The sequence below is a fragment of the Esox lucius genome, chromosome 9, assembly GCF_011004845.1.
Source record: "Esox lucius isolate fEsoLuc1 chromosome 9, fEsoLuc1.pri, whole genome shotgun sequence".
NCBI classification, from domain to species: Eukaryota; Metazoa; Chordata; class Actinopteri; order Esociformes; family Esocidae; genus Esox; species Esox lucius.
The window spans coordinates 20,071,816-20,095,012 of NC_047577.1; the positions used below are offsets into that span (position 1 = coordinate 20,071,816).

The window sequence follows — 23,197 nt, forward strand, 5'->3', positions numbered from 1 at the left end:
GGTCTTGGATATTTTTCTTTGTAAGAAAGGGCTTCCGTCTTGCCAACCTACTCTATAGCCCATTCATATGAAGAATAAAGGAGATTGTTGTCACATGTAGCGCACAGCCAGTACTTGCCAGAAATTCCTGCCGTTCCTTTAATGTTGCTGTAGGCCTCTTGGAAGCCTCCCTGACCTGTTTTCTTTTCGTCTTTTCATCAATTTTGGAGGGACTTCCAGTTCTTGGTAATGTCTCTGATGTGCCATATTTTATCCACTTAATGATGACTGTCTTCACTGTGTTCCATGGTATATCTAATGGTATATCTTTCAACAATGAGATCCCTCTGATGCTTTGGAAGCTCTCTGCGGACCATGGCTTATGCTCTGCAATGCAACTAAGAAAATGTCAGGAAAATCTTACTAGAACAGCTGAACTTTATTTGTGATTAATCAGAGTCACTTTAAATGATGGCAGGTGTGTAATGACTTCCTTTTAACATGAGTTTGAATGTGATTGGTTAATTCTGAACACAGCCAAATCCCTAGTTATAAGAGGGTGTGCACACCTATGCAACCAGGTTTCCCCCTTCGAAGATTTCAGTTTGTTCAAGAATTGTTCACACTATAGGTCACATTAAAAGTGGAAAAAGTTCTGACATGATTTATCTTTGTCTCATTCTTGTACATCGCAAAAACCTGACATTTTAACAGGGGTGTATAGACTTTTTTATCCTCTGTATATGTCAATGCATTCTTTTATGTCATTAAATCTTTTTTCTGACACCAGAAAGACTGTTATTTTAGGATTTATATTATCTTACTGTTTATCAATCTAAATCTGGCCATTGTCTATGGAAAGCTCCAGGTAGAAGTTGCCCATTTGTACAAATCTAGGATTGGTGGCCTTCCCACCATTTGTGGGAGCACACAAAAAATTTGTATTTGTCTTGGGGAAAATGTCAGTGTCTTTGGGGGAAAGTTAAATGTCTGTGGGTATGAACTCACTATCCCTGTCCAAAGTCAATTTTCCATGAACTAGTTCAACACAACTAATTCCCTTAAATTGGATCCTGTGAGCAGCACATGTTGTTTAGTTCCTCTCGCCTTGAGCTAATGAGGCAGGCTTGCAAGCTCTGTAACGCTCCATTCTCCAGTGTCAGCAGGAAAGGCTTTAAGACACTGAAGCATCCACAGGGAATCAACATCAAGTCATTTTGAGCACAAGACCTCTTCCACAGGGGTTTTCAAACTGGGGTCCGCAGACCCTAAGTTGTCGGCAGCGAACCACCATTGGGTCCTCATAAGGAGTGGAAAAAAGATCCTGTTGTTTTTAACTACAAACAAACAAAATAAAAAACAGAATTTTGTTGTTGTCCTGGGGTACATGGTTTGGGCAAAAGTATCAATAGCTCTGTCTCTCCCTTAAGTTACCCTAAAATATTTTGGTAATATTACAATCGTCCACCCCAAATAATAATCATTATTTCCTACCACTTAACTTTTCAGACCCATTTACTCTTTCCACATTTTGTTGCATTACCGCCTTATTCTAAATGCATTAAATACTTTTTCATAATCAGTGTACACACAATACCCCCTAATGACAAAGCAAAAACAGGTTTTCATCATTTTTGCAAATTCATGAAAAAAATATTAAATACAAAAATAGGCATAACACATTTACATTCTATAAATATCTATGAGCTGAATATATATTTGTAATAATTCATTTTTTCCACACTATTCTTGACATAAAGTTTGAAAACCCGTGAATTAACTAATAAACCGACTAATATCCATTCACTTTATAAAAAGTAGAACCTTGCAAAGGTTTCTAAGTAATAACGACCTATTCTATGGTACAACTTTGGTGTTCTAATGACTCATTCATGGTTTGTTTAACCCTTCACTGATGGGGCCACAGCTCTGATTGCTGTTAGATGCATGTTTCCTGTTCACAAGGTGTTCATTTTTTTGCTGCCGTTTTGATTTGATTTAATTAGTTGATTGTGAGTTGACACAACCATGCACGTTTGGGACACACTCCATGTGCACATCCACCATTGGGGATGTGGTTGCACGGTTCTGCCGCTTCCATGACTGGTTGTTACTCCTGATTCGTGGAGACAGAGTACGGAACTTTGGTTACTCAGTAACGGTCCACTGAACAGAATTCCTGTTCTGTTCATTCTGCCACAAATCCGACCATCTCACCACCACCAATTCATCTGCAATAAAGCCAAGCTTGTTTCTCAGTGTGTGCTGCAGATTTTCCTCCCCATCTAATTGTGATAGGAACAACCAGATCTTGGGCTCCAAATGGCCCTCTTTCAGTGAGCATTTGCTCTGCACTGTCTGTGTTGGACAGTTAGTATAATTTTGTATAAGTTCGAACAACTGGCCTATTGTATGTTAGACTTAACTAAAAAACTGACTGATAACTATTAGTGACACTTATTTAGGACACTTTTATCATCAGCTTTATAAATTGTTTTCATTAAAATTTCACATTGATAGATATATGAACTGACCTATACGCATATTCATTAACCTTTAATAAGTATTTACTGTAACCATGCTCTGGCTCTTACCAGAGAATGGTTTGCTATTAATGATTTAAAAAATGTAAAAAAAATAATATCTGCCTGATGTTTTTCTTTATCTCTCAATAGATACACTGATGTCTGCCATCGTCTTGGTAACTGCCGATGTTACTCATACATAATGTTTTCCTGCATTGTTTTGGCTAGTCTCTGAGAGCTCTATTGTGGCACATGAAAGTGAGAACGTGTGTGGTGATGGTGGCTCCATAAGCCATTTACACAAATGTGTGTGTGTGAGAGAGAATGAGAGTAGCTCTTTACTTTGCCAGGCTTTTTGAATTCAAAACTTAATAGCAGCTCCATTTTGGCACACAGCCAGTATAGAAATAAACAATGCACAAAACCTGAGACCATTTCTGGCCTTCCTATAAAAAAATATGTATAACATATTAATGTGTTTTGAGCATTTGTTTATGTACTTGATTAGGATGGTATTTTTTTATATCTGCCCGCAAATGCTTCCAAGCCCACTTCTGTGTTTCCCTAAAATGAAGCAGTATCTCCTTGTACCTCAATTAACAAAACATTGTATACTTTTAAAAGAAAAACTGATGATTGAGATTTTTTGATATTATAATAAAGGATATCATAATAAAGGAAGGGTTTTTAGGAGAACAAGCAAAACATTTTCTTTCTAACTCATCTTCATTGTAATGGTCTCAGTGTGTCGATTATACAACAACATTGTGTGCAGTCATAATTTTCTTTGTGCTCCATGAAGAATACTAACATACTAACAAAAGTTTTCAACAAATAAATTGTTGTAAATGCATTCCCTGAATTCATAAGTTTGTACAGGTTACAATATGATGTTGTGATCTGTCAAATCACAATCACTGTATATATAATGTATATTTCCTTCACATAACGATGTATAGAAACACAATTGCTGTTTTTTTGTTATTTTTTATGTAATGTTTCATTGTGTCTTTTGTTCCCAAATTACACTGAAATAAAAAATATTGTCTTGTTATGAACCATTTCCGCTCTTTTCAGGGCCAGATCCATTGTCCTTTTTTAGTGCTGTACAACTCCATCTAAAAAGTGTTATATCCTACTGTATACATTTGTCAACAAATTAAATGCTTCAATCTTGGAAAATACTTATTTTGTTCTGAGGGGAACCCTTTCAATTATTATTTTTTTGTTTCAGGTAGAACTGGTTTGTTCCTACAGAGATCTCTTTTGGTTCTAGGTCAAATTAATTTGTGAGTTCTCTCTGGAACCAAATAAGCCTCACCTTTAGGGACAGTCAAATAATCCAATTGAAAATATTTATTTTGGAAGTGGATTCACGTTCAGTAATTTAGCTGTTGTTCTTATCCAAAGCAACTTACATAGATTATGAATTGCATACATTTAGTACTTTACTTGTCATTTTTTTTATTGCAAGCAGAGGGAGATGGGATAAACGAGCCAAGTGGGAGCTTGGAGTGAATAGGTAGTCATGATATTATGGCGAGGGACTGATTGTAAATGTAGCCAGTACACCAGGAATAACAAGCCTACTTTCAGAATAAGTACCATTGGACCTTAAAGTGGACACATAAAAGTCTGAACACCGGTTTAAGGACCCATCCAAAAGACAGAACCCTACACAGTAGGACCCTTCACTGCCCTGGGTGAACCAAAAAGTTCAAATAATACACATTTCATACAGAAAATGAAAACAAACATTGAGTTTTACATTTAAACATGTTCCCCTAATTAAGGTTGTCTGAAAAACTGATGAGTATGATGGTTCCTACCCTGGCTGTCTCAATTAAATAAAGGGAAGGAAAACAAATGAGCCAACCACTAATCGATGGGTCCTTCAGCTGCACCCGGGGAGTCAATAGTGATATTTAAGAGGCTTCTATTTTAAGCCACAATCAATTCGGATCTACCTGTATCTAACTGCAATCAATATGATTTAGCTTTAAGTGTTTTAGAACCATTCAAGGGGCAGTACAATATTTTACCCTAATTTGAACAGTTACATAAGAGTGAGACCACGTTCTCGTTTTCAGCAAATACCTGAGAGCTATTGTAACCTGCATTGCTCAGGTATACAACAGCAGATTTTTTTTCCCTTGCTGGTTCAGGGATTTTACCCAGCAACGTTTCGGTTACATTTAACATGCTCTAACCATCAGGCCACCATGCTGATATGAATTTACCAGACAGGTGGTTTTCTTCATGCGCCCCTGGAGGACATACGGTGCGTGTCCACTCGCCTTGAGCTAATGAGGCAGGCTTGCAAGCTCTGTAACGCTCCATTCTCCAGTGTCAGCAGGAAAGGCTTTAAGACACTGAAGCATCCACAGGGAATCAACATCAAGTCATTTTGAGCACAAGGCCTCTTCCACAGGGGTTTTCAAACTGGGGTCCGCAGACCCTAAGTTGTCGGCAGTGATACACCATTGGGTCCTCATAAGGAGTGGAAGTATGTGTTCACTCCAGACCCAAATGTCAAAAATGGGACATCTGACATCAGGGGTCATGTCCGAGGTCCAGGCATTGATGTGTTGAAGGTATCGAACTGTCTGTGCAACACGAAGAGGCATTTACACAGTTCCCCACATCCAGGACAGAAGCTGGAAAACATACAATATTAAAGAGAACCATGACTACATGGAACTAACTGCCACTACCAGCCTAGGTAGCTCAAGTGAGTAATAAAAACAGATTAAAAAACAAAACATTTAAAGTTAAGTCAAAACAAAGACTGAAGAAAAAGACAGACAATTTTTTTAAAGCATTTATTTCATTGTATTACAATACAGTATAAATAGGCAGAGAGAGGGACCAATAGAGAGCTTGCCAAATAGCATTTAATATATTACTGTTTATAAAACTGTATTTATAAAATCATTTACTGGACTTAGTGTGACTTTACAACCCGCCCATACGGAAGAAACCCAATAAGTAAACACCCAACGTTCTTGACTCATTGGGCACATTTATAGCAGCAGACTCCGAAGTTCTGACACCCTCATCGCCACGGCAGTCAACTTTCTTGATCCACCTCAACAGCTGTAGTCTGAGAGAAAGAGCCCCCCCCCCCACACCCAGTCGCACAGTCGGAGGGAAGAGGGGACAAGAAAACTAGGGCAAAGCTAAACTGACCCTCTTCCTTCAAACCACAGGCAGAGATTTAACAGATACAGAGAGAGAGTGTGAGAGGGTGTTGGCTGAGGAAGAGAAAAACACACTGGAAGACAGTTTGCCTGTGAAGAACTGAAGCCTTGGAGCATACACCATCGACACCCACTAGCCCAAACTCCCAAGAAGTCTGACTTCCGCGCAAGTCTGCCACCATAAGTGAGGGCCTTGGTGCTAGTTGTTTTTTGTTCTTCTTCGGACATCCTTGCTGTAAGAGACTCCGCATACAGACTCCAGCATGAACAAAGGCATGAAGGTGAAGATCACGTCCTTCATGCTCCTGGTGGGCATGGCCTCCATGTTTACCGCGGTGGTGACGGACCACTGGGCCGTGCTGAGCCCGCCGTTTGAGCAGTTGAACACGACGTGCGAGGCGGCCCACTTTGGCCTCTGGAGGCTGTGTAAGAAGGTCATCTACATCAGTGAGAGGTTCAACAATGGAAAGAGCTGTGGCCCCATCAGCCTACCAGGAGGTAAGGCAGATCAGGAGCCACCTTATGCTTTTGGACTGAATCGTTTTGTATCTCTGAGTCCCTTTTAAGCACTAGTCTTCTGCTGTTAGGCCCCCTACTATCATCCATGGGATTGCAGAAGTATTCACCTTTTCATAATTTGTGGCGTTACAGTGGAATTGGAATGGTTTGAACAGATTATTTGATCATTCTTTTTATTAAATTTTTTACATACACTGTATGTAACATTAGTATACCTTGATTAGGTGAGTGTTCAGCACCTTCAGTCAATTCTATTTACCTTGTTTTGATGGTCTTCGTGCTCAGTGAAGGTGTTGGGAATCATGGCTGGACAGCACCTTTTAAGTCTTGCCACAGATTATAAAAGAGAATTAAAACGGTTTTATTATTGGTAAGCAACTTCAGTTTAGAATTGGCCTTCTGTTGTTGGTTATCGTCCTGCCGACAGGTGAATTCTTCTCCTGGTATCTGATGTACAGCAGACTGACACATGTTTCTTTCTCTAAGATGTTGTCTGTGTTTAGCTGTATCCCATTCACCTGTGCTTAAGTCAAGCTTATACAAATAAGGAAGTAGATCATCGATGTGTTGTGTTGGTTATGTTCCAATCATTTAGGTCAAAAGGTCAATTTTATTTACATGTTTTTTGCAGTACTACCGTACATGTGTGGCTTTTTAATTCTTTATGTTTATATTAATCTTTTTACTGTTATTTTGGTCAGTATTATCACGTTACAATATGGCTGACCAATCCTCAGTTTTCAAGCATTTAAACAACTCTCTCAGGGTACAGTGTTGAGTTGGTAGACCAGGGCGGACGCTCTGACCAGTATGAAAAACGATATACCACTCTGTGGGTCTAAGTGAGAGCCTCATCCCTTCCTGCAGCTCAGATCAAAGGTACAACTGTATTTTATGTGTCTGAGTGGTTAACGACATCACCCTTGTTATGATTATTAACTTGGCCACTTGAATCAGTGTTTGATATTTATTACTTGTGTTCTAAGGTGTGTTCTAATGTATTACAGCAGTACAGTTTAGAATCCATCCCACACTCCATCTCCACCCACTGTCTCTATCAATCAAGCATAAATTACTTAAAGTGCTAAGTGTAATATTTTAATTTTATTATTAGCATAGAAAATGGCAAAAATGACCAGTAGGCATCTGCATTTAATGTTTTAAGTTAATGTTTCAAATAATATATATTTTTACAAAATTAATCAGAGTGACGGACATATTCCCCATTTTGGTATGGAAAGAAAAGGAGCTGACAAGTCGTGTTATTGTTTTGAGGCAGGATTCTACAAGATTCACTACAAAATTCACCACTGTACTGATGGACCTTACACATGGTCGATGAAGGAGTGGCCAGTCGTTTAAACATTCTATTCTGGATCATTTCAGTTTTAGTCCCTATCACTCGAGACAATACTTTCGGACTAATCTCGTTTACACTCCATTTCCATGAAAATCTTGAGTATTTAAAATACAATGTGTGTCTCAGTCGTCCCCAAGCTTAGGTATTAGCCAGCTCTTTAGCTCTTAACAACTAAGAACTAAATTGTGGACTTCACATTTTTCGGTTTCTTCAGACCTGCCCAAGACAGTACACGTGTCAGCTCCATCAATGTTCTCACCAAGGCATCCATATACACTCTGTATTGACTGCAGTTGTCCTCCTGTTGAATGAAAACAGGACTTAGCCTGACACCAGAATGACAGCCAATGCTCTGATCCAGCCACGCTAACACGCAATGACTCACTAAACGTTGAGTCAACACAAAACTGAGTGAGAAGAAAAAACATTGACAGGAAGGTGACTCGGATCCTGTGAGAGTTAAAAACAACAAACACAATGCAGCGTTAGGAACAGTCAGACACAAACCAGTTTCATTTAACCTTGTGCTTTCCATTCTCAAGGTCTTCAAAAGGAAAGACCCCCATTCCCCTGAGCACACCCACCCAGACCCCCATTCCCCTGAGCACACCCACCCAGACCCTCATTCCCCTGAGCACACCCACCCAGACCACCATTCCCCTGAGCACACCCACCCAGACCCCCATTCCCCTGAGCACACCCACCCAGACCCTCATTCCCCTGAGCACACCCACCCAGACCACCATTCCCCTGAGCACACCCACCCAGACCCCCATTCCCCTGAGCACACCCACCCAGACCCCCATTCCCCTGAGCACACCCACCCAGACCCCCATTCCCCTGAGCACACCCACCCAGACCACCATTCCCCTGAGCACACCCACCCAGACCACCATTCCCCTGAGCACACCCACCCGTGGGACAATCACGGCTGGATTCACTGAAGCTAACTAAGTGTGGAGAGGTCATTTCCTTTCATGCCAATCAAAATCGGTCTCCCTCAATGTAACAAATGTACCAGCCCCGGAACTTAATTTTAGCTGTCGACTCATGGGACATCCAGACATTGAATACTGGCAGGTGGTTTCGAGAACAGGTGCATGTGACTGGTTGTCGGTAATTCCGTAAAAACTATTGGAATGTGCCAAATGCAGAAATAAAGGCTAGCACCACCTAGCTACTGTATAAAGAATCAATGGATTTAGGATGTTAAGCTAGAGTATAGTGAATTCATTTTAAGGAAATCTGTGGGACAGGCTACTTGAAGATGTTAGTAATTTCTTCTGAGGTGATGAAAAATTCAGTATAATTTAAAATCCACAGTAATGAAGCACAGAGCCAAAGCTCCAGAACTCCTGTCACTGTCCAAATACTCATGGGCTGCACTGTAAATGTAGAAACACTGAGAACCTAAAGGATTTTGTTTCATTTAATGTCTTTTTTAATGATAAAACATTGTCAAAAATACAGGCAGTGTTGTTTTTCTCAATATGTCCTAAAGGAAAAGAAACAAATATAATATATATATATATATATATATATTTGAAATATTATATTACTAATGTGCATACATTGCTAAATTCAAAACTACAGTAGCCTAAGTAGAGACATGGCTAGCAGCCAGAATGAAGAGACAGACACCAGGCTTTCTTTTGGCATGTATTTAGACAGAAGTGGAAATATTTATCATAGCTCCTCATCTTAATGAAAGAATACCAACATCTAGGACATTTCTTGTCTAGGAAACGTTATGAACAATAATTCATCTGTTCAATACAACAACTTAATCTCTTCAATACTTTAGGAACAATAATTCACTCCTCTTTGAATTGGAAGTCAAAAAATATATGTCGTAGAATTTAAGAAGAAGCTGCATCTTAAATAGGGGAGCTTGGATTTTTATTTTGTTTCAATATTTCATATCTCATATCAGTTGTGTTGAATTGATAAAACACTGTGTCAGAAACAAAGATAGCGGTTGGGTTTTCTGTTGCGTGCAGTGCTATGCAGCCGGCCAGTAGAGGATAAATATAGGCTGTGTAAATACCCAGCTGTCTGGTGTAGGAGCTGTGTCAGAGTCAAGTGTGAGCGCACATATTCAGAGCCCTTCAGAGTGACAGGGGCACCTGTATAAGGCCCTTCAACACTAGCAACCCCTAACCCCGCCCTGGAACTGCCCCAAAAGCCCACTGCTCCAAACCATTTCCCCTCCCCTGGGAATGTGCTGCTAGGGTGGCAGTGTAGTGGGGAACATGGAATGTAACCAATCGGATCGCCAACCACATGCCGGTGATGGGATGGGCAACGTTTCCTGTTATCATTGCCAGTGTTGCATCCATTTCTTCAGATGGTCTTTAGTGGGCTTATCTACACAGATCAATCTCAGTGGGTAGGCAGTACAATGGTTTATCTTTCCTGATTTAGATCTTGGATGAGTGTTTGGGTATTTACATTTAATTGGTGAATCATTTTCACCCTTGTCCATATAATTGTACACAACATATTTCAATCATCAGCAATTCCTGCCAAAAAAACAGTCAGAGGGCAGGAAAACGTCAACAAACTGATTGAGTTGCTGGTTAAGTTCTGTTGAGGGAATACAAAATACAATTCCATTTCCAAAAAGGTTGGGATGCTGTGTAAAATGCAAGGAAAAACTGAATGCAATGATGTGCAAATAATGTAAACACTATATGCAATAGAAACTAGTACCAACACTACATATGAAAGGTTGAATCTGAGAAATGTTATTGTTTCTTGAAAAAAATACATGCTCACTTTGAATTTGATGCCAGCAACATGTTTTAAAAAAGCTGGAACAGGGGCACCAAAAGATTGTAACTAAACCTGGTGGAATATCACACAACTAATTAGGTCTATTGGCAACAGGTCAATAACATGATGGCATTAAAAGATCATTCCAGAGAGGGTGAGTCTGTCAGAAGTGAGAATGGGGAGGGGTTAACCACTCTTTGAAAGACTGCATGGGCAAATATATTCAAGAATAATGTTACTCAATGTAAAATTGCAGAGTTTGAAGAGCTCGTTATCTATGGTACACCATATCATTAAAAGATTCAGAGAATCTGGAGTAATATCTGTATGCAAGGGACAAGGCCCAAAAACAATACGGGAAAACCTACAGCAGGCCGTCAGGAGGCACTGTATTAAAAACAGACATGATTCTGTAGTGGACATCACTTCTGAAAACCACTGTCTGTGAACACTACGTCGCTGCATCCACAAATGCAAGTTAAAACTCTACCATGCAAAGAAGACACAGTACAAAAACAACATCCTGAAATGCTAGCTCTTCCTCTGAGCCCAAACTCATTTTAGATGGACTGAGGTGAAGTGGAATACTGTGCCGTGATCTGACTGCTCAAAGTCTGAAAATCTTTTTGGGAATGATAGACGCCACGTCCTGCGGGCTGAAGAGGAGCGGGACCATGTTTGTTATCAGCGCACATTTCAAAATCCATGATGGTATGGGGGTGCATTAGTGCACATGGTATGGGTGACTTACACATCTGTGAAGGCACCATTAATGCTGAACAATATATACAGGATTTGGAGCAAGTTCCCAATCGTTTACAGAGTATTGTTAAAAAAAGAGGTGATGCAAGACAGTGGTAAACATGCCCCTGTCCCAACTTTTTTGAAACTTTACTGGCATCAAATTTAAAATGGACATGTATTTTTCCAAAAACAGTAACATTTCTCAGTTTCAACATTTAATATGTTAAATTTTCAGTTAAATATAGGGAAGCATTTTTTGCACATAATTGCATTCTGTTTTTATTTGCATTTCACCCAAATATTTTGGTAACAGGGTTGTACCAGTATAGCAATAAATTAAGCACCTATTCTCTTTTCCATTCAACATTTTCATTTAATATGTGGATTTTATAACTGTATTTGAATCAGAAGTTCCATCATGTGCAATTACTTTAAATTCCGTCTCCTTAAGATGTCAACGCAGATGAAGTGGCTGCTAGTTAGTGTGTAGTTTGGACTCTATTCTTTCTCAAATATTCTCTCAGGTGTAGGTTGGTCTTTGATGTTGCTTGTTATTTACTGGGACCACCCAGGCATTGTACTGTAGGAGTTTACATTTGTGGAATTGCCTATTGATCAATTAGTGCGTTGATATTCATTATGTTTCATGTTTTCTGAGCACCACAGAAATAGTAGCCTCAACTTTAGCAGAAGCTGATGAGGATTCAAATTAACAAATAATCAGTTTACTGTCAGACAGAGCACTGTTTGGTCCTGTGCCAAATGAAAAACAAAGGAAGCCAAAACATCTCAATAGTGGACTGGGACTTAACTAATGATTTCCAAGCACATTAGTCAGTTCCTGAAAGGCCTGAGCCTCTTCAATTATCAAGATATATTGGGCGTCCTTCAAAGTCATTAGATCAAATAGAGCACATCCTCTACAATGTGTGTAGTAGTATTAGTAGCAGTAGTGACAGTATTAGTATTAAACAGTAATAGTAATAGTAGTAGTAGTAGTAATACCAGTAGTAGTAACAGTAATAGTCATTGTGGTAGTAGTAGTAATAGTAACAGTAGTAGTAGTATTCATAGTAGTAACAGTAATAGTAACAGTACTAGTACTAGTAATAGTAGTATCAGTAATAGTAGTTGTAACAGTATTATTAGTAGAAGTAACAGTAACAGTAGTTATTTTATTTTCTAAACAAGCCGTACTTGCCAGCTAAAAACTGAATTATAGCACATTGCTTATGAAACATAAACAAATCTCAAATCATTTCAAAAAGCAATGCAAACAAAAACATAGGAATGACGAGGTGAGGTTTGGACAACAAGGTTCTGAATATTTTGAATCTTAGACAAATGGATCAGTAGACAAAAGCACACGGCTTGTGCCGGAGTCTGGAGTAGCTGTGTAAGCATGTCCAGGAGTTTGCCTCGACCATCTGTGCCCTTCCCCTCTGTCTCCCTCTACACACCTTCTGTCACGGCCTCTCCGTCCTGCTGATCTGATGTTAATATAGTGTACAGTCAACAGAGGTTCTGGACACCAAGGGCAGACCTTTCGTGGTACCTCAAGTGTCTCACCCTCTGCTTCCCTGGGCAGTAAAGAGAGCAATGAAATCCACACTGGCAACTGTGTCAACCCTCTTGGACTCATGACAATACAGAAACATTGCAGCGTATGCATTCAAATCTAAATTGCTAGCTAGCAGGGTAGCATTGTTAGCTTGCCATCTTGAGAAGTTGAGGGCAATTATTTTTTTTTTATATATACATACATCTTTCATTAAAAAAAAACAACATAAAGTATCTTTATTCCCAACAAAAAACATACAATCAATGAAGGTAAACTCTATTCCCCAGTTTCAGTTACCAAAGCACTTGGGTTTCAGTGTAATATTCAGCCATTATATATTATTTAATGAGAATTAGGTTTTTGCAATCAACAAGATCTTGCAGGATCTTTGGAGGGAATTGAGCAGTCCAAGGGTCATTTTGTAAACAGGAAAAACTTTTTTTTTGTAGTTCACAATTTTTATACTAAATTGCTATATAACTAATTTAGCTACAGTAACAGGCTTAATTAACACTTTGAGGCGATACCACCCAGCAAATCTAGAAGGAAATAGTTTGTACAGAATTCTACCTTGAGATGACAACAAAATGACCTAGCAAAGTGAATCTATGTTAAAAATGTAAATGGCAGAGTTGAACAGTTAAAAAGAAAATTACAAAAGATATCACTTTTTCAACAAACTGTTAAGAGGCCTCACAACACAAAAAAAAATGTTTCTCCTGATAGCTCTTTAAATATTTAGCTATGGGTGAGAGTGCATAATGAGGAAATTAAAGGCCAATGATTGGAGCGGTGCCTCCACATTAATTGCCTTAATCCTTAGACTAAGTGTCACCGTTAACAAAACCAGAGAGGGCAATAACAGAACCCAAATGCCCTGTCTGAGAGGCTCACATAACATCCGTGCTATCTCTCATCTCACCGCAATTAAAACGCACTGGGTTTTAAACACGACGACAAACATCCCTTCTGGTCCTTTATTAACTCAGGTGTCTGGGGCAGAGATGGTAGAGGAGCTTAAGCTTGTGTTTGGTTTTGTTTATTGGGTAAAGGACTCAAAATGGCTGGGTTGGTTACATACCGTCTTAGTTGGAGGTGACTCAGGAGTTGACCTTTTTAGGACTAAATGGGCTACAAATATACACTGAGTCTACTATAAACACTCTCTCTCTCTCTCGTTCGCTCTCGTCTGCTCTCTTTTCCCCTCACTCTAAACCAATCATTTGATTCAGTGTTTAAAATGGATGTGTGCCTTGCCTCTTTTTCATGCCCCATGCCTCGCTTACACAATAAAAAGAGCAGACAAGTCAGTTGCTAAGTAACCACCTCTGGGTTTCCCCTTGACAGCCAGCCTCTGTCCTCATTCAGAAAAAAGGTCTCTGTGTGAATCAACATATTAAAAAGATCATCAGTGACCATTTTAGATCCCTTTCCAGGGTCCCTTACTGTTTGTATTTTACCACAAAAGAGGGTGTTCTGAGCAGGCAAAATGGTTGCATTCGTTTTTTTATTACCGTGACGAAGAATATATGGTTTTTATGTTGAACATATTTTAAAATAAACATATTTGTCTGATCTAATAATCAGACAAGACAACAACCCGACATTTTATTTTACTTCCTATTTGGTCATGATCCAGAAAAATAAATCTTTCTTGCACAGAATACTGGTTGTTCCAATCTGGTTACATGAGAAACGCAATGTCCATGGGCTATACTCGGATGGGCTGTATTCAGATGAGATTGATTTGCTGGTTGCAGGTGGGCCCCAAATCCAGCTGCTGTAATCGAACCTGTACATGCTGTTTGCCCAGTTCTCTTTATTAGCCTTCTCCGAGTAATGAATCCCAACTGGCAACCCACTCCTCACTTATTGTCTTTGGTTTCATGGAAGAAGTGGTCATTAACTGAAGCCCTGTGCCGCGTGTGTTTCTGTGAGAGGCTCTGAGGAACGTTGGAGCATGTGATAACATGCTTAGCTCACATCATTTCACATTACAGCCTGTCACATACTTCCCCTTGGTCCCTGTGGTTTGCACAGAGGATTATGGTGCTATGTACATGATGCGGAGCAGGCTTCTCCAGTGACAGACCAGAGTTTAACCACGGTGGAAGTTTCCCATAACGCCAGAGACAAGAGACAGACAGGGACCGCTGCCGTCGCATACAAACCGTTCCCCTCGCCAATGAATGTTTTGATGTTCTGGCTGAGCATCAAAGCGCCGGGGCGATACTCACAGCACTCACCAACACTCTGATTGTATTCTCTGGGTGAGCTGTTTTTTTGGTGGTGCTTAACACCAATGCTACGGATTTAGCACCTTGTCTGGGCCAAGCCATGTGAATTGGATTCCCCACATTACCTATGCTAAGAACAGACACTACACCAATCAACTCAGCGCTGACAATAGATAATTGTTTTTTAAAGTGCTGGTCAACGGCGAGATGTAAATGTCAGGTCAAAATGCTTTTGATACTCATATTAATCAGTTACAGATGTTTGCGTCCTTTGCAAGACACTTTCTGGGATTTCTGACCAGTGACTGTAAATGTGCCTCAGTCTAGCTAAAGATTGTGTACTATGTCATGTTTGTGCCAAAATATGCCCCCTGCCATCACAACCACTTTCTTTCAAACTTGGAATTTCTATAGTTAATTGAGGTATGATAGTGATTCTACTCATAGATCAAGCATACACTGTACAGTGCCTTTAGAAATTGTTCAGACCATTTCACTTTCTCCACATTTTGTTATGCTATACAGTAGATTTAATTGATGAGTTACTACATTTTCACACAATACCTTGTAATGACCAAGCGAAAACAATTCTGTTGAAAATAAAAAATGTACCTAGTATTTAGACCATTTATTTAGTACTTCCAGTCATCTGGGGAAGGCTTCTATCAGGTTTCCACATCTGGATTAGGGCAGTTTCTCTTATTCTTCCTTGCAAAACTTCTCAAGCTGATGGGAGCATTGGTGAACTGCAATCTTTAGGTCTCTCCTCAGATGTTGAATGGGGTTTAGGTCCAGGCTTTGGCTTGGCTACTCAAGCATATTCACAGATCCAAAACCACTCCTGCGTTCTCATGGCAGTGTGCGTTGGGTCGTTGTGGTGCTGACAGACGTATCATCAACCCAGTCTGAGGTCCTGTGTGCTCAGGATCAGGTTATCATCAAGGAACTTTGTATTTTGCTCTGTATATGCTTCCCTCATTCCTGACCACTCTCCCAGTCCCTGCCGCTTAGAAGCAACCCCATAGTATGATGCTCCCAACACTATGCTTCACCGTAGGAATGCCTGAACATAGTTCTATCACAGAGGTCAACAGAGAGGTCCCTGGACATGGGTCTGGGTTTGCACTGACATGCATTGTGAAGGCTTGGACCTTGTGGGTGCCTTTCTACATCATGTCCAATCAATTGAATTTGCCACAAATTGACTCCGATTAAGTTGGAAAGACATTTCAACGATGATAAAGGATAGAGGATGCATCTGACCTCAATTTGGTGTGTTACAACAAGTCTGTATTCTTATGTGTTGGCAAAATGTATACATTTAAAGGCAAGGAACAAACCAAATATTTAACCTCCAGCCCAATATGGGAGGTTTAAGAAACAGTTTGTTTTTCATCAGTCCCAGACTGAATCTTTAAATATAGCAGTTTTTGTGATGTTCTATCTGATAATGAACATTCAATTATTTATTTATTTTTTTGTACTTTTATTTGATTGGGACAGTGCATGTTAATGAACAAAACATGGAGTACATGCATGTAAAAATGCCGGATTATAGCCAAGGGCTAATTTCCATCCGTAGTCCCACGAGCTAAGATCACACAGCTCACAAAAACATTGCAAAATATAATTTACATCTACAGTCAGTTCATAAATTTGCTAAATCCTATATACAATATTCACACAAAACTACATTCAACTTCACAAACACTAATCGATATACACATTACAAAGTAAAACAATTTAAAAAGGATAAAACATACATACTAATGTGTGCAACTTTGATTTTCCCATAGCCATTTCTTCAACTGGACTTTAAACGAGCTATATGTAGTACATTCTCTTAATGTTAGAGGAAGACTATTCCACAGGTTCCCACCCCGGACAGACAGGACCGTCTGACCGAAGGTGGTACACCTGTGAGGTATTATCAAGTCTCCTCTGGTAGAGGCTCGCGTGATCCTCAAATAATTTTCTTTAGATTTAATAAAGTCCTTCAGAGGTGGCGGAGCGAGGGAGTGAAGGACCTTGTATATCAAACAGGCCATTTTTAAATTATTCCAATAGTCTATGTTTTTTTAAAACTTGACAGTGGTGGTGGGATAGCGGTTTTTTATCTAATGTTTTTAATGCCTTTTTATATAGGCTTTCTATGGTTTTAAGTGTTGTGGGTCAGGCAAGAGACCAGGTAGTCAAACAGTAATCAAAATGAGAAATAATCATTGAATAAAAATATGTTTTAGCAGCACCCATAGTTAAATTATTTCGAATATGCCAAAAATTTAGAAGATTAAATTTGACAACCTTTGCTACTTTTTTTACATGACTTTTGAAGCAGAGTGTTGAATCAAGGACTACCCCAAGGTATTTAAATTCTGAGACCAGGTGAAGTTCCTCTCCATTCAAGAAGACATTTGATCTGCTTACTTCGACAAAGCATTTTGAGAAGTACATGCACACAGTTTTTCTGGTGTTCAACATGAGGCATGAATTTTACTAACAGTGTTTTTTCTTTCTCATAGTGGAGAACTGCACTTACTTCAAACACTTCACTCCAGGCGAAGATGCAGAGATTTTTGAATTCAAAACCCAGAAAGGTAAAGGTCTCAACACAAACACAATTGGTTTTAACAGGACACAGCCACCTGAGTGAAAATGCTCTGGCAGGTAGCAACAATGTGACAGATATACGTAATCCAAGTCACTGCCCATTCCTTTCTCATTTCCCTTCCTGTGATCTGTACCACCTTGGGGATCGCGCCGGTGTTTTGCACATGCTTGGCCCATTCAACGCATGTACTCTCATTGACAGGCGTTCCATATTATACATATTAGGGCATTAAGTACATGCCGGGCCTTGTCATACCCAGTCAGTAGACTGAGTCAGAACAGAAAAGCACTCCAAGATCCTATACACGCACACAAACCGACAAACCCACAGGCGCACACACAAGCGCCTTGTCCGAATTTCAATGGTAATGGCTAGTCCGAGAGACATGAAATGCAGAACGTACCTATTCCAAGCGCCCCTTGATATCATTCCCTTCTCAAAGCAGCATGGGTCATTATTTAAATTAAACATGCCCGTGGAGCTACCGTCCAGTCAGTACCTCTGGCCACAGGTCAAGCCTAGTAGCTCCACTGAAATAGCTACTGGGATTTCAGTTAGCGCAGCACCAACAGACCCAATAAAGCATCAACCAAGGGAAAAATATGTTTCAGCCAAGGGGTGCTCGAGACGTATAACCACATATCGAACTTACTCTGAAATCCTTCACCCAGACCCCACGCAGCAAACAGAAATTCCAGTCTTTTCTCAAGGGGAGTGAGCCAGCACATGGCCCAGCATGAGATGAAGGGGAGCCCCCAAGGAGAGTCCCTCCCCTGGGCAACGAGTCAAGGCGAGCAGGCTAGCTCCCTCATCCTCATCACAAAACCCACATTACTGGGATGGCTTGTTAAGCAGCTAGGAAAAACAAGTCACCATTTTCACTACCACAGATCCCTTCACCAGTAAACATAATGCCAAGCTCAGCTTTCCCCTGTGATTGATTGAAAGAGTTGGTTGCCTGCAAGAGGACATTTTTAACATGCACTTAAAATGAACTTCCAGGGCAATACATTTCAAGACCAGCCCTAGCATTTAATGATGATTTTTTTGTTTGATTAATGGCAGATTCAGACAACCAAGTGAATTCCAACAACCAAGCGAGATTTTCAATCTCAGATATATTTTATATCAATTCCTGTATAGCACTGTGAGGAGTGCAACAATTTAATCAGGTTGGCCCTACCAACACCTTTCTTGGCCATGAATGAAAATGGTACCATACTTTTTAACTGCATGCAAAACAAATTATATTCAATGCTGAAATTAAATATAAATCAACCAGAGACAAAGACTTATGTTGCTCTAAAATAAACATGCTTCTGTATGTCTCTTATCATCTTTTGGCAGATTTGAATAGACACACAAAACAGTTAATCCACACAACTCAATCCTCACAACTCTTGTTTGCTTTTAACCCATTAAAAGCAAACAAGAAGTGTGATTAATTAAATGACAAATTATCTAATTACAGTAAAAGGTAATTTCCTTTAGTCATTGGGAGGGAATTGGTGGATTTGCTTGAGACATCAAATCAGGTTTATTTATTATTTGCTGAAAAGATCACATGGTTTGTTAGTTTCTTAGATACAATTTATGTTGCTCAGAGCTGTAAATATTCATTTTATGGCCTTTTCATAAGCCTTCTTACGGCAACCTCTTTTTTCCCCCTCTTATCAGAGTACAACATCTCAGCAGCGGCCATCGCCATCTTCAGCCTGGCCTTTATGATCCTTGGCAGCTTGTGTCTCCTGTGCTCCTTCAAGAAGGGAAACGACTACATCCTCAAACCTGCTGGAATGTTCTTTACTTTTGCTGGTAAGAGCAGGCTAGAAAAGTGCAAGTGCTCATAATCTGTTGGTAATACTTATGTGCACAGAACAGATTCACTACAGCTGGAGAATTAGTGGATACATTTTGACCCGGTGTAGCTACGTCTGATTATGTTTACCTTTCCGCCCAATCGCAGGCCTGTGTGCAATCATCGCGGTGGAGGTGATGCGCCAGTCAGTGAACCGAATGATTGAGAGCGAGGAGACCATCTGGGTCGAGTACTCCTATGCCTGGTCTTTCGCCTGTGCCTGCGCCGGCTTCTGTCTCCTCTTCCTCGGTGGCCTCACCCTCCTCATCCTCTCCATGCCCCGGATGCCCCAGAACCCCTGGGAGTCCTGCATGGACGCGGAGCCCGAACCGGAGCAATAAGACAACGATCCACATCCACTTTGTGCTGTAATACAACCCAAAGACTCTTTTCACGTAGTGCCTAGGAGGAACCTGTCTTTGTTTGAGTAATAAAAAACTGCTTGATGGGCCTGGAGAAATGCAAACCCTTCTCAAATTCCTAGATAGACTTATAAAAGCGAGAACTTTTCATCCAATCACAGCAAAATTATAATTGCAACCATGTTTGGAGGCTGTACAGTGTTTGTTTACATTTACACTGGTTTTACACGGGGATAAATACTCGTGAGGCACTTGAAAGTGGTATTCTTCAGAAACAAATGGGTGTTTATAAAACATTCATGAGTTCAAAAAGGATGTAGTAGCTAAGTCAATCTGCAACACAATTTCGATATCAAAATAAATGTGAGACTCGAAAGAAGTTACGTCACCAACATTCGTTTGGGCGTTGACATTCACAGTCAGTCTGTCCGTATTCTTGAAAATGTTTCTTCAGTATTTCTATCTGAAGGATACATGGTTCAAAGTGATTGAAATGTACAGAAGACCATCAGACAATAATGTTTAAGGATCTTCTGTGTAGAAAAGATGAACCGATGATCATATTTTCCCCCAGTGTTATTAAGAGACTGGTCTTGCCCTCTTAAGTCCTGCTTAGCTTGCAAGCACTGTAGTGGGAAACGGAAGACACGAGTGTCACAGAGAGTCATCTTTTGGTGATGGGGTCATAATATTTTGTTGCTCAAACCTCAGAAGATGGAGATATGTTTTAGGAAGTAAATGCATCTTCTGGAGGTTACTCCTGTAACCCTGGTTTTAAGAATTAAGTGCAAATTCTCATGACCCAAATTTCAAAGGAAGCAACTCCAACTGGGGTCCCAACCCCTACTTTGGAAAATTCTGAACAAGGCATTCTGCCTTTAATTTGTACATGGTAATGGATTGAACAGGTAAATGAATTCACTTCTTTAGATGTTGGTATGATATTCCTGTACAGAACCTAATCCTTTTGTAATTTAGATGGCTCTCCAATGTTTTTGAGTGCATCAAGCACATGCAAGAAATCTGTAAATAATTAATAAAAAAAAAGGTAACTAGGTAAGCTAGGACTTTTTTCCAAATTGACGCCAAATAGTTAATTAAGAATGTGAAATCACAATCACTAGAATTTACTAGAATACTTGTAATTTAGATCATGTTAGATTTATAGTGGAAAGGTATTTATTTTCAGCTTCAATGTTGAAATTGACTTATATTTCATAATACATGAATATTACAGGAAATTGGAGAGGTTGAGGCTAATCCTTTTGCTGCCTGATGTGTTTAGTGTGCACACCAGGCAGAATGCTAAACATCCAGACTGACTCTGAGCCACTAAGGGCTCGGGTTGCCATGTTGGAAAAGGTTCAGTTCTAGCAGGTGCACACGAAAAACTAACAAAACCCTGCTTTTTAGGGCTAAACAAACATTGTTCCAATTTCTTTGACATTCAGTTTGTGGGACACTAAGCTCTCTTTTTTTTCAATGAAGGCAGGTATCTATTTCAGTCGGGTTCTGATTGATCGAATTTGAAACTACCAAGGCACTCAGCAATCAACACTGAAAGTATTTCAGGTCACATGGACAGGATAAACTTAATATCTGCAAAACACCTAATCAATTTTCAGTATATGGGGTTTACATATGATATTATTTTCAGAATGTCCAGTGTTCTCAGCCAATACTGCTCTCTGTGGCTGGCTAGTCCAGTTTACCATCTAGGTTTAGTTTGTATGGAGAAATAAGTGTAAAAACCCAGTGGGTAAATCACATTTCTTTTGGATGGTTATGTATGTACTAAATAGACTTATTAAAATAAGACTCTTTTGATACAGAAATATAACATGTTTGCAAGTGCTGATGCTGGCTTTCCCTATATGATATCTGACTGAAGTGACAGTGGCAGTTGGTTGAGGGACTTTGGCACTATGGTACTTAAATGCCACATAAGACCATGAAAGGAGTAAGTCATGTACTCGCTTGCCTATCTCTTATACCTTGTCCTTGTCTGTTAGATTATGATTTTAGGCATGCAATGATAATTACAGTTTTGTCTTTAGTTGTGTGTACATGTTAAGATGTAAAACCATGAAACTAAGAATTTCTTATGAAAATAAATGTACTGATATTGACCTTTGACAAAAACCTGTTTCCCGTATGTTCCCTGCAAACAATTTGAGGATGGGAGAACATTTCTTTAGTAATTCCTTGATGTTAGAACGTATGGTCTTCAGTTCTTTCGAGGTAATAAAATAAAAAATAAAAATCTGAACCCATTTAGCATGTTTTGGCATAATGAGAAAATTTCCTTAATGTTGGGCAGCAGTGTGTCCTCATGGTGAAGAGCGTTAGGCTGGTAAATGAAAGGTCGCTGGTTCAAATCCCCAGCTGACAACTTGAAAACCCTGTGGTTGTGTCCCAAATTTTTCCCCAGTCATTTCAACAACTAAGAATGTGTTCTAAGCACATTACCCGGTCAAATAAAAGCCTTTAAATTCCTGAAGTAACTCAAATCAATGACAAAAACAGGCAAATGAACCCCAGATGGTGGCCTAGTGGTAAGACTTGAATGCTGTAAACCAATTCCTAGTGCATGCCGTGTTGTTTACTTTTTCCTGAATTGAATTGTTCTCCAGTTGAGACCTATACAAACAGGTGAGGGCAGATCCCCTAATTAGTGACCTAATTAATCAAGTACAAGATAGCAGCGAAAACCTGCAGAGACTCAGCCCTCTGTGGAATCAGCATGACACCAGGTGGTAAACCAAGTGGTGAGTTCCATTCCCACTGGAGGATGTGTTGAATATTATTTACTGTAGAAAACTACATGCACAATTTCCAATATATAATTTAAACTATCTGTAAGCGCTGTGAGTAACACTAACATTGCCAAGAGACTAGAAGCAAATAATGGATCAATGATTCTATGCGTGTTTGGTGTGACAAAATATTGTCATTCCCAACCCTCAAAACCTGGACACAATGTTCTTGCAACACATCTTGCGGTCAATGTTGTCATATTCAATTCGCACCCTACAGCAGGGGTGTCCAAACCTGCTCATGGAGAGTTACTGTCATGGTTGTTTTCACTTGTCCTACAGGGTCGGGATCCAACCGCTTTTCTGTTCTACTGCATCTACTACAATTGGACTCACCTGGTATCCCAGGTCTAAACCAGTCCTTGGTTAAGATGGTTGAACTTAAATAAACCTAAAGTGAGAACTGGTCTCCAAGTCCAGTGTTGAATTTGAGGGGTCGAAGAATGATATTCACATTCCAGGTACTTTCAATTTGACATTAAGGGAATGGCCTAATGCAGTGTTTCTCAACCCTGGTCTAAAGGAAACAATCCTTGCATGAACAAAACATTTAGGTGATATTGTTTATGACTCAATGAGACGAAAGTATTATCCTAGGCAAATATTACACAACTTCTAATGTCTAACTCTAACTCGCTGAAATTTAACGA

At 39.7% G+C, this 23,197-nt stretch overlaps 1 protein-coding gene across 1 annotated transcript; it reads left to right on the forward strand.

The window, feature by feature from the left end:
* The first annotated feature begins 5,615 nt into the window (after positions 1–5,615).
* LOC105021571 (voltage-dependent calcium channel gamma-1 subunit) lies at positions 5,616–21,263 on the forward strand. Its single transcript, XM_010889337.4, has 4 exons — positions 5,616–6,202; positions 17,423–17,497; positions 19,189–19,326; positions 19,478–21,263. The coding sequence occupies exons 1-4, from the start codon at positions 5,968–5,970 to the stop codon at positions 19,708–19,710; spliced, it is 681 nt and encodes a 226-aa protein (XP_010887639.1). The 5' UTR covers positions 5,616–5,967; the 3' UTR covers positions 19,711–21,263.
* Positions 21,264–23,197: the final 1,934 nt, after the last annotated feature.

Excerpts from the sequence above, each read along its gene's own strand:
- LOC105021571 (XM_010889337.4), top strand. The coding sequence starts at position 5,968 with ATGAACAAAGGCATGAAGGTGAAGATCACGTCCTTCATGCTCCTGGTG. Across the intron at positions 6,203-17,422 it reads CCCCATCAGCCTACCAGGAG|TGGAGAACTGCACTTACTTC; the intron begins GTAAGGCAGATC and ends TCTTTCTCATAG. Across the intron at positions 17,498-19,188 it reads TGAATTCAAAACCCAGAAAG|AGTACAACATCTCAGCAGCG; the intron begins GTAAAGGTCTCA and ends CCCTCTTATCAG.